The 15,058-nt window shown below is 41.9% G+C and overlaps 1 protein-coding gene across 2 annotated transcripts in view; it reads right to left on the bottom strand.

The window, feature by feature from the left end:
- dph1 (diphthamide biosynthesis 1) overlaps nucleotides 1-15,058 on the bottom strand; it is a 66,363-nt gene that overhangs the window by 51,089 nt on the left and 216 nt on the right. For both annotated transcript variants that reach the window (XM_079674675.1, XM_079674676.1), the window contains exon 2: nucleotides 13,484-13,633. In XM_079674675.1, coding sequence (XP_079530801.1) covers nucleotides 13,484-13,633 — 150 coding nt within the window. The remainder of the gene's footprint in view (nucleotides 1-13,483; nucleotides 13,634-15,058) is intronic.

The raw sequence follows: 15,058 nt of genomic DNA, 5'->3' as shown, positions 1-15,058 counted from the left end.
AGGGAGAGGAGGATGAGCTCTGACAAAAAAAAGAAAAGAAAACATCACACAACAGAAAAGCAAAGCCAGCAAACTGCGCTACACCACACGTTCCCCTCAGGGACACCGAAAGAATGATGTCATCTTCTCTTAATGTAATTTGCATATTTCTACCTAAGGCCGGAGCAACTGAAGGACTAAACATTTTGACATTTACATTAATAAAGGACTTTTTCTTCTTAGGCTGTAGGCCACTTTTGTGACACTACCCCGTGCCCTGTTTCATTGCAAACACCAACATATACCAAGTGTAACTTTGTAGCAGGAGGGCAGGAATTTAAGTACATATGCTAATAAAGGATATGTTTACATTTTCAAAGGCACATTTTAAACCAGTAGTCACATGCCCATTTAAAAAAAGGTTGAGTTGGCAATCAGTCAAACTGATATTGCTTAGGGAGGTATTTGGCCTCTTATTGGACAGGAGGAAGGATTTATACAATAAACGTATTGTCCAGCAGAGTCAGGAATATTATCTTTGAACTAACTCAAGAAAAAATAAACAACACAAAATAAAATTAAAAAATATCACATGAAACAGAGCAAATATCTCTCAAACGTATAACAGTTTTTGCATGTTCTAAAATTGAGAGATCTCTGTTATGTGGTGTTTTAATGTTGTGGATATTAAAAAAACTGAAAAACTTCAGCAACCTTTGCCATCTACATGTGGGCTAGTCAGTACAATTTTAGTAGGATCAAATCTGAGCCCAGTGAAAAAAGTATAAGCACTTCAATTACACTTCTCAAAAAATCCCAAACTAGCAATAAGCTTAAATTAAGGGAAAAAATCGTATTAACATGGGTGGCATTATTATAGATATTCTTCAATGGGTTACACTACGGGTATCATTTAAAAAAAAAAAAATGAAAAGCAGCCATGCTTGGATGTGTGGTTCAAAATGATCAATCAACACCTCAAAAAGAGACACTTTTTTCTTAATAAGGCTCATAACACATACTGAATTGCAAACATTCGCATTGCCTGATTAGTCCTGTGTTTTTATAATCTAAAACTCAATTAAAGGTAGGGTAGGTAAGAATGGAGAAACCCGCTCGAGTGCGCTAGAATTTGAAAATACACAACCGAAGAAAAACTGCCCCTTCCTTCAGACTTCCTTACAGAGCCGCTCCTCCAACACACACGAACGCGCACATGAGCAATGAGGCGAGATAGGTTTGTGCACAGATGGAAGGCTGACAGGCAGGTTGGCCATCCAATTATCTACCGCGGGCCGAGTCAGATCATTGGACTTGCTTTTTACAGCGCCACGGCTTCCACAGAAGAAATATTTGTATGTATTTATTGTCAAAGAATTGAATGTATTCATTGCTATCAGTATGTTAAGAGCATTCCATGGAATATAACAAAAAGTGTTTCTGAAGTGAATTAACTACCCTACCTTTAATGAAAACGTGCAAATTATGTATAACAGGAACTATGTGGCATGATGAAAATGACACAAATGATTTTGAGATTTTTAATTAATATAATTTTAGATAAGAAAAAACTATTCTTGAAACCCAACTTCCCAAGATGATGATTTACATCATTTTATATGCCAGTTAAGGGCGCATCTTTGGATAACATTATTTATAGTCCGGCAGCCAAAGTGGATTATTTGGCCTAGCCTCGTTTTGACTGTTAAAGTTTTTTTTATTGCTGATTATTAATCATTTATATGTATATAATGATATCCAGGTGGGTGTGGAGTTCTCACCTTTGGGGAAATTGAGAAAATCGAGAAAATCCAAGATGGCCGCCACCGAACGCTTAAAATCCAGATGTGTTAATATCTCCATGACTATAGAAGGGACAATAATGACCAATATGTCGTTTTATATGTTTTCAGATACAAGGAATCAGATGAAACCATTATTGTAATGATAGTTCTTTGTCTCTTTGCAGAAGTGATGGATGAACAGTGCATATTCAAGTCGAAATACGGAGACCAATGTGATGACAGGCAGCCATGTTCTAAAAGTGCCGGATCGTCCCGGATAATCTCAATCATACAAGCAAGCCAGACGTACAAAGACAGTTTGTTCACTGAGCTGGAAACTCAGTTCAGCACCGATCCAGACCTGAGTGTGTTCTATCACAAAAATTGTGTTTCACGGTACACATCAAAAACTAATTTGGCAAAATATTTGAAAGCTGACACTGATGAAGAAGCCGGACCGTCTACAAAACGCCTTCGCCGTTCGTCAAGCGTCTTTGACTTTATGCACCACTGTCTGTATTGCGGGCAGCTATGTGAACTAAACAAGAATGAACGACATCCAGAACGATGGCGACCTGCGTACCTCTGTCGTTCTACTCATTCGGAGCATAGTGGAGAGCCATATAAGGTGTATTTACTTGAGAAATGCGATTCCAGGGCAGACAGTTGGGCCAATGATGTCAGGCATCGAGTGCAAGGTGCGTTGAGTGACTTGCATGCAGTGGAGGCACGCTATCACAGAGATTGTATGAGTCGCTTTTTCACCAACAAATATCTATCACAACATGATCACCTTGAACAAGCAACTGGAGCGATCATTGACATAGGCCTGGATCATACTTTGAAGGAGCTGAAAGCTGACAAACATCGGATATGGAACTCACTCAAATTATTCCATGAATACTCAAGCAACTCTGGCAGGACACTTAGTAGGCGAAGACTTCTCGAAGAGCTGCGGCAGCATTTTGGCAGTGAACTTCTTGTCCTATCCGCCCCAGGCTTTGCAAGCATAGTCACATTCACAGAAAATACTGCCAAAACGCTCAAACTAGTGAAAGATGATGAAGAGGATGACATCTCACGAAGTATTGCCAAAGTCAGCAAACAAGTTGTGCGAGAATGCAAGGCCGTGGAGCACGATAAGTCTTCATACAACAAACACATTGATAAACATATAGCCAGCCAGTCGGTTTCAGACACTTTGCAAGATCTGCTGACAGCTATTTCTCCCAAATTGGAAACATCATTGCCAGCTCTGCTGATTGGAAACATCATTACAAGCATTGTAACTAATCGAGCAACAGATCTTCAAGTAGCACTGGGCATATTGATGCGCGACTCCAAGGAATTACTGACTCATATGTATGACTATCGTGTTACATGCAGCTACGATGAAATCCAGCGTTTCAAGAAGTCCGCTGCACTTGCGGTAGCACATGATCTCACTGAGCAAGGAATATCTGATGCACAGCAAGGCTTGGTGCAGGTGGTGTCCGATAATTTCGACACAGATATTTCGACCCCCAATGGCAAGGCATCCACACATTCTCTAGCCATGATTATCATGCAACCATCAACACATTATGAAGACGTACAAGGACCTGACACCATCAGGCGAATCAAAAAGGAAGAAGTGTGCCAACCAATACCAGACGACAACGACTCATTTGTTGTATACTATGGGCAAAAGAAACCAGAGATGCCCAGCATACCTACTGCTTCACTTTCATCAGAACTCCAAGTGATGATGGATGTATCACGGAAAAGAGCAGCCGAGAATGACTTTGCATTTTTCAATGATGTCGTTACACGGGTAGGCTGCCCAGAGTTCAATGGTTACAACACCCGGTTGTGTCGAGAGCAAGGTCACACCCTCAAGCCAAAAACCAACATTGTATATCTACCTCTGATAGACATGCCGCCAGCATATCCGTCAACAATGATGGCAGCAATGAAGAAAGCACAGCAACTATCGCATAAAGTCGGACAAGAGTATGTGGTGTTCACAGCCGACTTGCAACTCTATCGCATAGCTTTACATGTCCAATGGGAAAATCCGATTCAACTTGGAAATATCCACCTTCGTCTTGGTGGAATGCACTTATTAATGAGTTATTGTGGTTCCATTGGCACCCTTATGGCTGACACAGGCATTGTTGAAATACTTAGCCCTGTGTTTGGTGGCGTTCTGAAGATGCTGAGTGGCAAAAAATTCCCACAAAATGTTAGAGCTCTCAGAATGCTAGTTGAGGAACTACTTCGGTCCATCTTCACCAATCACCAACTAGAATGCATGGCTGATCTTACCGACATCTTGGACGACCTCGCTTCTCAGAGTAGAACAACAAAGCTTTGACCCTCAAGACATGGGCGTATAGCTTGCACACATGTCACAGTGTGATTCGTGACTTGAGCGAAATGAGAGAACGAGATCACTCACAGAGCCAAACTCAGCATAAGGAAGAAACACCAGGAAGAATCAAGGGTGATCTTAAAGACAGACAAGCTCTGCGTGACAAACTTGAACTATGTACAGATCCACTCGATCCCAAGCATCCCAAAGGCTTACTGAATATTGTTACCGGACAAATTTTGACCCACCAATCAATCAATGTGGACACTGCAGCAGCAATAGGTCATACCCAGATGCAGTCGTTTGAGGAGAGCTGGCCTGCAGGATTCCATGCCACCATACCCAAACTAGTTACCACCATGTCATTGTCTCGTAAACACATTAAAGTAGGAGACACGAACGTGTTTGACACAGAGGTCATATATGCACGGGCCATGGGCTTGCAACGTAGTTCACGGGATCTAGACACAGACACACTCATGTGTCATGAACTGGCGCCTGTTCCAACAGCTATGTTCGATCAGCAAGGAAACATGAGAGATGCTAAAACAAAATCAAACCTTAAAAACGCCCTAAAGGTAGACGTATCACGAAGGCTCGCAGAACAGGATGTGCACACAACATTCCTCGATGGATGTGCTATCCTTTGGGTAGTGCCATGGCCAACATCTGGAACTGTACAAGACTACCTCGACCTGTTCCGAAAGTATCTGCGCACACACTTGACGACCAGTGATGTCTATCTAGACAGGTAGGCAATGTATTAAATACATATTGCTTTAGAGTCTAGCATAACACTAGCTATATTGATCAAAATTCACAACATCAGTACACATACATGTATGTTTGCAGTTATGAAATATTCGCATTGACCCGATGTTAATGATTCGATTGTATTGATATTTCAGATACATTGAGGGTAGTACGAAGGAGTCGACACGCCGCGGACGCGACAAAGGAGCCAGTAGAACCTACACGCTGCGTTGCACAGCCCGACTACCACCACAAAAAGTTGTGCTCACCGTCACTTCCAATAAAGCGCAATTAATTGACCTGATTGTCGAGGACATAGTATCGCACAAAATAGACTTCCAAACTCATAAACTGGTTGTCACTGGCAGTGATCCGGTGCCACTTGAGATCGAAGGTGGACAAATGAACAAACGGCCAGACATGACCACTACACAGGAGGAGGGTGATACCCTGATCATACAACAGGTATCACGTGTGCAGACTGGCACTGTCCTGGTAGTTGCAGATGACACAGACATCTTTGTTCTCTTGTTGCACTTCTGCCACCTGGGCAAGATAACCTCGCATGTTCTGATGGTTTCCCCAATCCATGGCCGAACTGTTTTGGATGTCAACGCCGCAGTGGAAAAACACAAGAGCATCATCCCTGATTTACTGGCTGCTCACGGTCTAACAGGCTGTGACACAGTCGCGTCTTACTTCGGTATCGGCAAGGCAGTTGCACTCAAGGCTCTAAGAACCGGCAAATATAAACTTGATTTGGTGGGCAACATGGAATCAGAGGTTACAGATGTAATAGACCAATCAACAAAGTTCATGTTGGCATGTTACGGTCAGCCCAATTGCAAGTCTCTCACAGAAGCACGACAAAAAGCATGGTCCTCAAAGATTGGTAGAAGCAAAGCCACAGCTCCAAAACTCTGCTCACTTCCACCGACTGCCGAGGCATTTAAAGCAAATGTAGCCAGAGCGCATCTTCAAGTTGGTGTTTGGCGACGTTCTCTGGAAGCCTGCCCAGCAGCAATTGACCCCACTGCTCATGGATGGTCACGCGACGTCGCATCCGGAGCACTTGTACCAACTATGGTGCCTGTTAACACCCCGCTTGTCCCACCAGAGCTGCTATCTCTCATCAAGTGCACATGCCACAGCCAAAATCCATGCAGTACACAACGGTGTAGTTGCAAAAAAGCAAGTATGGCGTGTACTGAGTTCTGTTCTTGCCAGGGTGGAGGTACTTGCCAGAATGATCACCAAGATGTTGTGGACGATGCAGACGACTGAAACCCAACAATCGTAACATACTAAGCTTGTTATTATGTCTGTATCATATGTTCTATAATATATATATGTTACTATGTCTACCCGCACTTGTATTACATGCATAAATGTATATGTTTGAAATATATTGTAGCAGTTAAACATAAAGGTTACATAACTATGCATGTATTAATGATTGGATGGGACCGTTTGTGTCTCATTTTTATGTGAAGACGAACTGCAAAATATATAGATGTATATCACAGAAACTGCTATTTTGAATTATATGTGCCAGATGCATGTCGACTACTTGCCGAATTATATGCCATTCAGAACATCAAATATTATATTCAATTTTTGTCGCATATTGCAAAAAACAAGTTTTATGTTGTTTGTATCATTACAATGATGGTTTCATCTGATTCCTTGTATCTGAAAACATATAAAACGACATATTGGTCATTATTGTCCCTTCTATAGTCATGGAGATATTAACAAATCTGGATTTTAAGCGTTCGGTGGCGGCCATCTTGGATTTTCTCAATTATCTCAATTTCCCCAAAGGTGAGAACTCCACACCCAATTGGGTATCATTATATACATATAAGTGATTAATAATCAGCAATAAAAAAAACTTTAACAACCAAAACGAGGTTAGGGCCTTGGCTGCCAGACTATTAATGCCTTTTAAGGATTTCAGTTAAGGAACTATCTGCGGAAACTCTGATAATTTGAAGAGATTTCTTTCATTTTGAAGAAATACAAGATTGTAACCCTGTGTTACCTAATGTACACTACTTCCGCAAATAGATAGTCAAAGTCAAGTATGCTTCTTCCACAACAGTCCTATTTTTCATGATCCTTGTATGCTTTGTGATTATGTCATTTTGACTGCTCTATATTGATAGTGCTAAATTATTATGGGACTGACTTGAGCTCTTCAAAGCTTCCTGGAGGAATTGACATGTTTTATGATTACCTAATAATGGAAGAAGGTTGTTAACTTTGCTAATCGAACTGGTTAAGACTATAAAACAATGTAACACTATCATCAACGGTTACTGAAGGCAGTTCTAGAGCAACTAAATTGCTTTTCTTGTTGCAATAGACCACAGAATAAAGAACAGTTTTGTCAGTGGGCCCCCCGCTGTGCCCACACTCAGTGAGTCCGGAGGCTACATTCCCACTCAAGGCCTTTTGTTGCTGTAGATTTCTTTAAGATTTTTGCAAAGATCAAATTATTCCCTTTGACTATATACACTTTATATCCATATCTCATCCTGAATTCAATCCAAAAAACACAATACATCTCAACACAAGATATGATGTCTGAACAGAGAGGTAAATGACACTGATGCCTAGTTTTGTAGTGAATGAATAGAATGCAAAATGGGTAAAAAAAATATATACAACGTATTCTATTTGTTTGTAGTTACACTTTACAAAAACATGCGGGTTGAACGGATGGTGAGAAGACATCTGTGTTTGAGCACTATTAGCTGAGTAGAGTGTAGCTTTCTAACTCTGTCAATTACACATTAGAAAAACTCTTACAGTATACCTCATTCACACCAACGCAACTCTGGTTCAAGCTCCGTGCTAGAGCTTTTCAGGTTCAGAACCGGTTCTTCGGTTTAGCTCCGGCTCTTTTCACACTGCCCAGAGTCCGACTGGTGCTGCATCATTGCGTCATCGTTTGCGTCATGACGTAACCGTTTGCGTGCCTGCTTCATAAAGTCAAACCGCGCGGAAACCCCTGACAGCTCACACCGACAACAACAACAATGGCCGATTGTGCTCCAGCTTCCTCTGTACCTCTTCGGAAGACCAGATTCCCAATAGGTAGCTGGTCTCTTCAGTGGACCACTGCTGCTTGTTAAGTTTCTCCATCGTTGTGTACAAACTGGATAAAACGCAGGCTTTTTGTTGTTGTTCAGGAGTTGATCCCGCACCTGCCCCCGCCTTGACGTAAGCGTGACGTATGCAGTGCTTTTGCTCCAGCCGGATTTTTGGGTGCTTGAAACGAACCGGATTCTGGAGCTAAGGGGCTGCTCCGCTGCGGTGTGAACAGGAAAACCCGGAGCTTGAAACACCGTTGCTGTGAATGAGGTAATAGAGGAAATGCCCTTCCCCCCTGAATATCAAATAAGGCTAAAAGCCCCCCTCAACCATTCAGTGTGTACCAGAGATGGAGTACTCGAGTGCCGATTTTTGGGACTCGTGACTCGACTCGGACTCGCGCACTGATTGATGCGACTCGGACTTGGACTCGTGAATTCTCGTGCACGATGACTTGGACTCGGACTCGTGAATTATCGCATACGCTGACTTGGACTCGTGAATTTCCCCCCCCACGATGACTCGGACTCGACTTGTACATTGACGCTCCGATTTGGACTCGAGCACATTTTCTCTGGAGTCTGATGTCCTCTATCCTGGCATGTGCACCTGCGAGGCGAGTTCACGTACTGGGCCCCGCTATTCCAGTCTAAAGATGTCTAGAGACACACCCCGCATCCTTCTGTATGCTTTCACACATTCTGCTTCCACATTGGAAAAGAGCAGCGCAAAATTATCCACTCGTTATGTGGAAACAATATTAAAGAGAAGGCTCTGTAACACATTACTCTCAGGATCGAGTTCAGACATATAGGCTGTCTTGAACACTATCATCAGAGTAACGTGATCTAATCATTAAATAAAGATTCAGCCACAAGCACATGGCTACTTAACATGCAGAATGAGTCATTTTGAATGCTAAGTAGCCGTGTGCTTTCTGGGGCTAAATCTTTATCAGTAAACCGATTTAACCGGTAAAAGTTCCTTCAAAATAAGAGTCCCGATCTTATTACAATCAAAATAAAAGTGCAAAACGAAAACTTTACCATAGGAAAATATTGGCATACAAATATAATCACTTCTCTAAAAGGTAACTCATTTTAAATATAGTTTATTTATATATAATAATAATAATAATAATATTAGTAATAAGCGTTATATTTGTATAGCACCTATTACAATAATTGTAGCCAAACTCGCTTCACAGCAGTTCAATAGACAGATTAGTATAACATGACAGGATGAAAGCAATGTAGAGGAGCAGCTACATTTCAACACATACAGTGGGGCAAAAAGCAACCAATTGTGCAAGTTCTCCCACTTAAAAAGATGAGAGGCCTATAATTTCCATCCTAGGTATACCTCAACTATGAGAGACAAAATGAGAAAAAAAAAATCCAGAAAATCACATTGTCTGATTTTTAAAGACTTTATTTGCTAATTATGGTGGAAAATAAGTATTTGGTCAATAACTAAAGTTCATCTCAATACTTTGTCATATACCCTTTGTTGGCAATGACAGAGGTCAAACGTTTTCTGTAAGTCTTCACAAGGTTTTCACACACTGTTGCTGGTATTTTGGCCCATTCCTCCATGCAGATCTCCTCTAGAGCAGTGATGTTTTGGGGGCTGTCGCTGGGCAACACGGACTTTCAACTCCCTCCAAAGATTTTCTATGGGGTTTAGACCTGGAGACTGGCTAGGCCACTCCAGGACCTTGAAATGCTTCTTACGAAGCCACTCCTTCGTTGCCCGGGCGGTGTGTTTGGGATCATTGTCATGCTGAAAGACCCAGCCACGTTTCATCTTCAATGCCCTTGCTGATGGAAGGAGGTTGTCACTCAAAATCTCACGATACATGGCCCCATTCATTCTTTCCTTTACACGGATCACTCGTCCGTGTCCCTTTGCAGAAAAACAGCCCCAAAGCATGATGTTTCCACCCCCATGTTTCACAGTAGGTATGGTGTTCTTCGGATGCAACTCAGCATTCTTTCTCCTCCAAACACGTCTAGTTGAGTTTTTACCAAAAAGTTATATTTTGGTTTTATCTGACCATATGACATTCTCCCAATACTCTTCTGGATCATCTAAATGCTCTCTAGCAAACCTCAGACGGCCTGGACATGTACTGGCTTAAGCAGGGGGACACGTCTGGCACTGCAGGATTTGAGTCCCTGGCGGCGTAGTGTGTTACTAATGGTAGCCTTTGTTACTTTGGTCCCAGCTCTCTGCAGGTCATTGACTAGATCCCCCCGTGTGGTTCTGGGATTTTTGCTCTCCGTTCTTGTGATCATTTTTGACCCCACGGGGTGAGATCTTGCGTGGAGCCCCAGATCGAGGGAGATTATCAGTGGTCTTGTATGTCTTCCATTTTCTAATAATTGCTCCCACATTTGATTTCTTCACACCAAGCTGCTTACCTATTGCAGATTCAGTCTTCCCAGCCTGGTGCAGGTCTACAATTTTGTTTCTGGTGTCCTTTGATAGCTCTTTGGTCTTGGCCATAGTGGAGTTTGGAGTGTGACTGTTTGAGGTTGTGGACAGGTGTCTTTTATACTGATAACGAGTTCAAACAGGTGCCATTAATACAGTTAACAAGTGGAGGACAGAGGAGGCTCTTAAAGAAGAAGTTACAGGTCTGTGAGAGCCAGAAATCTTGTTTGTTTGTAGGTGACCAAATACTTATTTTCCACCATCATTTGCAAATAAATTCTTTAAAAATCAGACAATGTGATTTTCTGGATTTTTTTTTCTCATTTTGTCTCTCATAGTTGAGGTATACCTAGGATGAAGATTACAGGCGTCTCTTATCTTTTTAAGTGGGAGAACTTGCACAATTGGTGGCTGACTAAATACTTTTTTGCCCCACTGTTTATCCACAAAGATTAATACATGAAGACTTGTGACTCGGACTTGACTTGGACTCTTCTTAGGTGACTCGGACTTGGACTCGGACTCGAACACAGGTAATGATGACTCGGACTCGACTCGGACACTCTTTGGGTGACTCGGACTTGGACTCGAACACAGGTAATGATGACTCGGACTCGACTCGGACACTCCTTGGGTGACTCGGACTTGGACTTGACTACGACTCTCCCTAGGTGACTCGGACTTGGACTCGAACACAGGTAATGATGACTCGGACTCGACTCGGACACTCCTTGGGTGATTTGGACTCGACTACGACTCTCCTTGGGTGACTCGGACTTGGACTCGGACACAGGTAAGGATGACTCGGACTCGACTCGGACACTCCTTGGGTGACTTGGACTCGACTACGACTCTCCCTTGGTGACTCGGACTCGAAGAGAGGTGACTAGAGAGTGACTTGGACTCGTGAATTGGTGACTTGACTACAACACTGGTGTGTACTGACTCCAAAAGACACTGGAAAATGGAAGTGTTTCTGAAAAGCCTCTCTCAACAACACATGCAAAGCATAAAAATCCAAATGTTTTTTTTTTCTGAATCACCACAAGCCTAAATGCAAACCATCTCAAGTATTTATCCATTTCTTGTTTTTGCTGTTGATGAATATTGAGTACTTGGTTGGTGATGCAATTTTTAAAAGGCATAGTCAGTCTGAGATGACCTACATGGCATTTAAAAAAAATTGGGTATATTAAGATTTGTTACAACACTGGATAAACCTGTGTGTACCTTGCAGGTTACAGATTGTACAATAAAGTTGGAAAAGTAGGTCAAAGCACAGATGCATTCATGGATGGCATTTTGAATGGATGCTCGAACACATGAAAATCTTAACGCTGTGCACCCCCTGCATTTAGACATTCACTCTGTTCTGCTGATTTTGCATAGTAGTTGTTAATGAGGTGTGAGTAAATATACTACTAGTTGTGTTTTGTTGTGACATAAATGGACATAAAACATACAAAAATACATTTTTAAATCAAGAAGACAAAGAGTATGGTTGTCCAAATAAAATTGTTGTCAGAGTCAGGTTTGGGGACAGAGGCTCCTTCGAAAAATTTAGATTGTGCTCCATCTCTTCTAATTATTATTACTATAAGTTAGAGCTATTCCCTTGTAAAAGACAATATGTATTGCAGATCTTTGACATCCATGCAACTGATTTCAGAAATCAGTTTAAAAGCACAATTACTTTAGATTTTAGGGCCTGGTTAGACTCCAAGCATGGTCGGCTCTGCTTTACATAGACCACGTTCACACGGATACAAAACGGGTTATATCCGCTACAGTTCTCTATCGTATGGACGGTTCGTCCACACGAGGCCGTAACGGAACCGCAGAAACGGAGCCCTCAAATGATAACGGCTCCCAAGGTGGGTAGATCTGCGGACGAAATGCTCTGGGGGACCAAACGGCTCCGTGTGTACGTCCTATACGATCCTCTCCCCACCTCTGCTGCTCACCCCCGCGTCACCGCTGATGTGTTTCGCCAACAACAACAATGGCGGATCACAGGGTTGCTTTCGTGCTCCAGACGCTACTGACCATGCTACAGATGTTAGTGCAAAATCTACAGCTCCTCTACCACAATCATCAGCAACAAGTGGACAAGGAGGACTACATGAACTACATGTTACTAAATCCACCCCGGAAAATAAACAGAAGGCTGGGTTCCTGCGGGGAAATGTCCGGGCTGCAAAGTAACCAGTACGGTAATAGCCTTTCAGTTCCCCCCAACAATTTGTATTGAAATAAATCAACATGGAACCAGTAATCACTAACTTTGTTTCCCCTGGCCCCTTATCTGAGAACACCCAGCTAGTAACCTAGCAACCAACCAAGCTTCAGCTAGCGGCAGTCAGAAACTCAGGTATCTTCAAATCTACTTACAAATAAATATGGGGAAGTGTAAGTTCAACCGTATTTGGTCGGAAAACATCGAATTTAGTGCTTGGTTGAAACCAGTGGAGGGGAACGTGTTTGAAGCCTGCTGCACCTTTTGCAAACAAAATTTGCAAACAAAATGTGCGTTTGTTTTGCTAATGCAGCGTTAGCTAGTGCAGTGTTACCTAGTGCAGCAGCTCCCGCAACAACATCGGGGGTCTGCGTCAACCCTAAAAGCGGAGGTGCTGTGGACGTTAAATACCGTAGCTAAACACCAATCATACAAGCGCATGAAGGCAGCAGAGCTCTGAATATAGCTCTTGTCACACACACACACACACACACACACACACACACACACACACACACACACACACACACACACACACACACACACACACACACACACACACACACACACACACACACACACACACACACACACACACACACACACACACACACACACACACACACACACACACACACACACATACACACATACACACCTTGACCCAATTCCGTGTGGACGGAATACTTTTTTTTTTTTATCGGCATCTGTTTGTTTTCGTCTCAGTGTAAACGTGGCCATAATGTCCTTATAAACCTAAATTTGTATCTAGAAATCAAGACCATCCATACACCATTCCAGCTCTGCAATTAAACATTCTACAACTGCAAGAATTTAGCTCACCTCTGGTAGATTTTGCTTGTCTCACTCGCCAAACCGTCTTGTGGATCTCAAAGTTGTAATTTGCAGGCAAGGCTTTGATCGCCTCCTGTAACTCAGCGTCCTGCAGGATTTCATCTGGAATTTGATTGGCTACCCGCCGAGGTCCACGGACTGAGGAGAAAGTTGTGAAAGTAGCGCTCTAATCAAAAGGTTTAAGCAAGGACACTTAAATCAGACCTAACTGAGATTATTGCGCAAAAAGTAACCTTAAGGCAATAATGTTAAAGTAATCAGAAATAAAGCTAAACTCATGCTTTAAAACAGGCGTCAGACATGTCCTGCAAGTTAGATTGGAACTGTGAAGGTGGGTAATACAGTTGAGGAAACTTTTTTTCCACATCAAAATCGTACAAATGTGTCTCCCTGCTCTACATGACACCTTCAAAAAGGTATGAGGGATGTGGAATTGGAGAGCAACACACATCTGTGGATGTCAGCATCTTAATAACTTTTAAGAAGCTACTGGGTAGCTTGAAATTCTAGGTAAAATGGGAAAGTTGATATATAGCTCTGATTTTACAGGCAGAGTTTGAGCTTGATGTAGTTCTCTCAAGTACATTACAGCTAGACATTTAATTTTTTTGGTTACACTCTCATGCCATGCAGCATTTTTAGGGTAACATTCATATTTTAACATTATGGATAATTTTTCATAGGCTTCATAGGCATAGATACCATTATTTTAGTTTGTACCGTTTTATCTTAAATGGCTGGCACTGTTTTGAGATTAATAAATAACTTTAATCAAAGTTGTATTGTGTTTCATTTGTAAGATTATTACTTTTTCAAAAATAAAACAACTTGATACAGAGTCAAGACAGCAGTTGTCGTAATTACTGCAGCCAGTGAACGAATACTACTCTGCCAGACAATAATGTATGTTTGGAAATATAGATTTGATAGAGATAACCTGCAGACTTTTGCTGGTCAGAGAGAAAAGGACCAACAGTTTAAAACATTTGGCCTCCACGTGCCCCTTGTTTATCTTTTGAAATATCAGCTAACTGACTGCAAGACGTTCAAGATATCACAGTGTTTTCTATAAGCAGAAAATGTATATCACCACACCCAAAACTATGTTTTTTCATACTTTATGTCTTGAAAGTATTTAGCTGAAACACAGTTTTAAGTGCAGATTGATTGAAAACGTGATTTTACCACGATGTAGTCGTATGAAATCATGTTATGTTTAACAGTAAGATATATATGCAATCAGAGAAATGTCACGTATTAATTGGATTTTCTTGGTGACAATAAAACCTACCATGCTTAATAAACACCATAAATAGGATACACAACTCATCTGTCTGTTAGCCCCATGAAGTCTGGTAAGACAAAACACTAAACGCTCGTCGGAAGCTGTCAGTCTCACAGAAGCTAACTACGAGACAAACACTGTTTGTATTAAACATAGCTGGATAACAAGTTAACACCGTGATCACCAGACGTGTGGTTACCTTTACACAATTTGTGGTTTGCATTGATAACCCAGAATGCTACAAAGAGCTCGGTAAGCAGCCTACGTGTGAATCTTAC

Source organism: Notothenia rossii (genome assembly GCF_949606895.1).
Source record: "Notothenia rossii genome assembly, chromosome: 4".
Classification (NCBI taxonomy): Eukaryota; Metazoa; Chordata; class Actinopteri; order Perciformes; family Nototheniidae; genus Notothenia; species Notothenia rossii.
The sequence above is the reverse complement of the archived record's forward strand: the minus strand, read 5'-3'. Positions and strand labels throughout refer to the sequence as shown.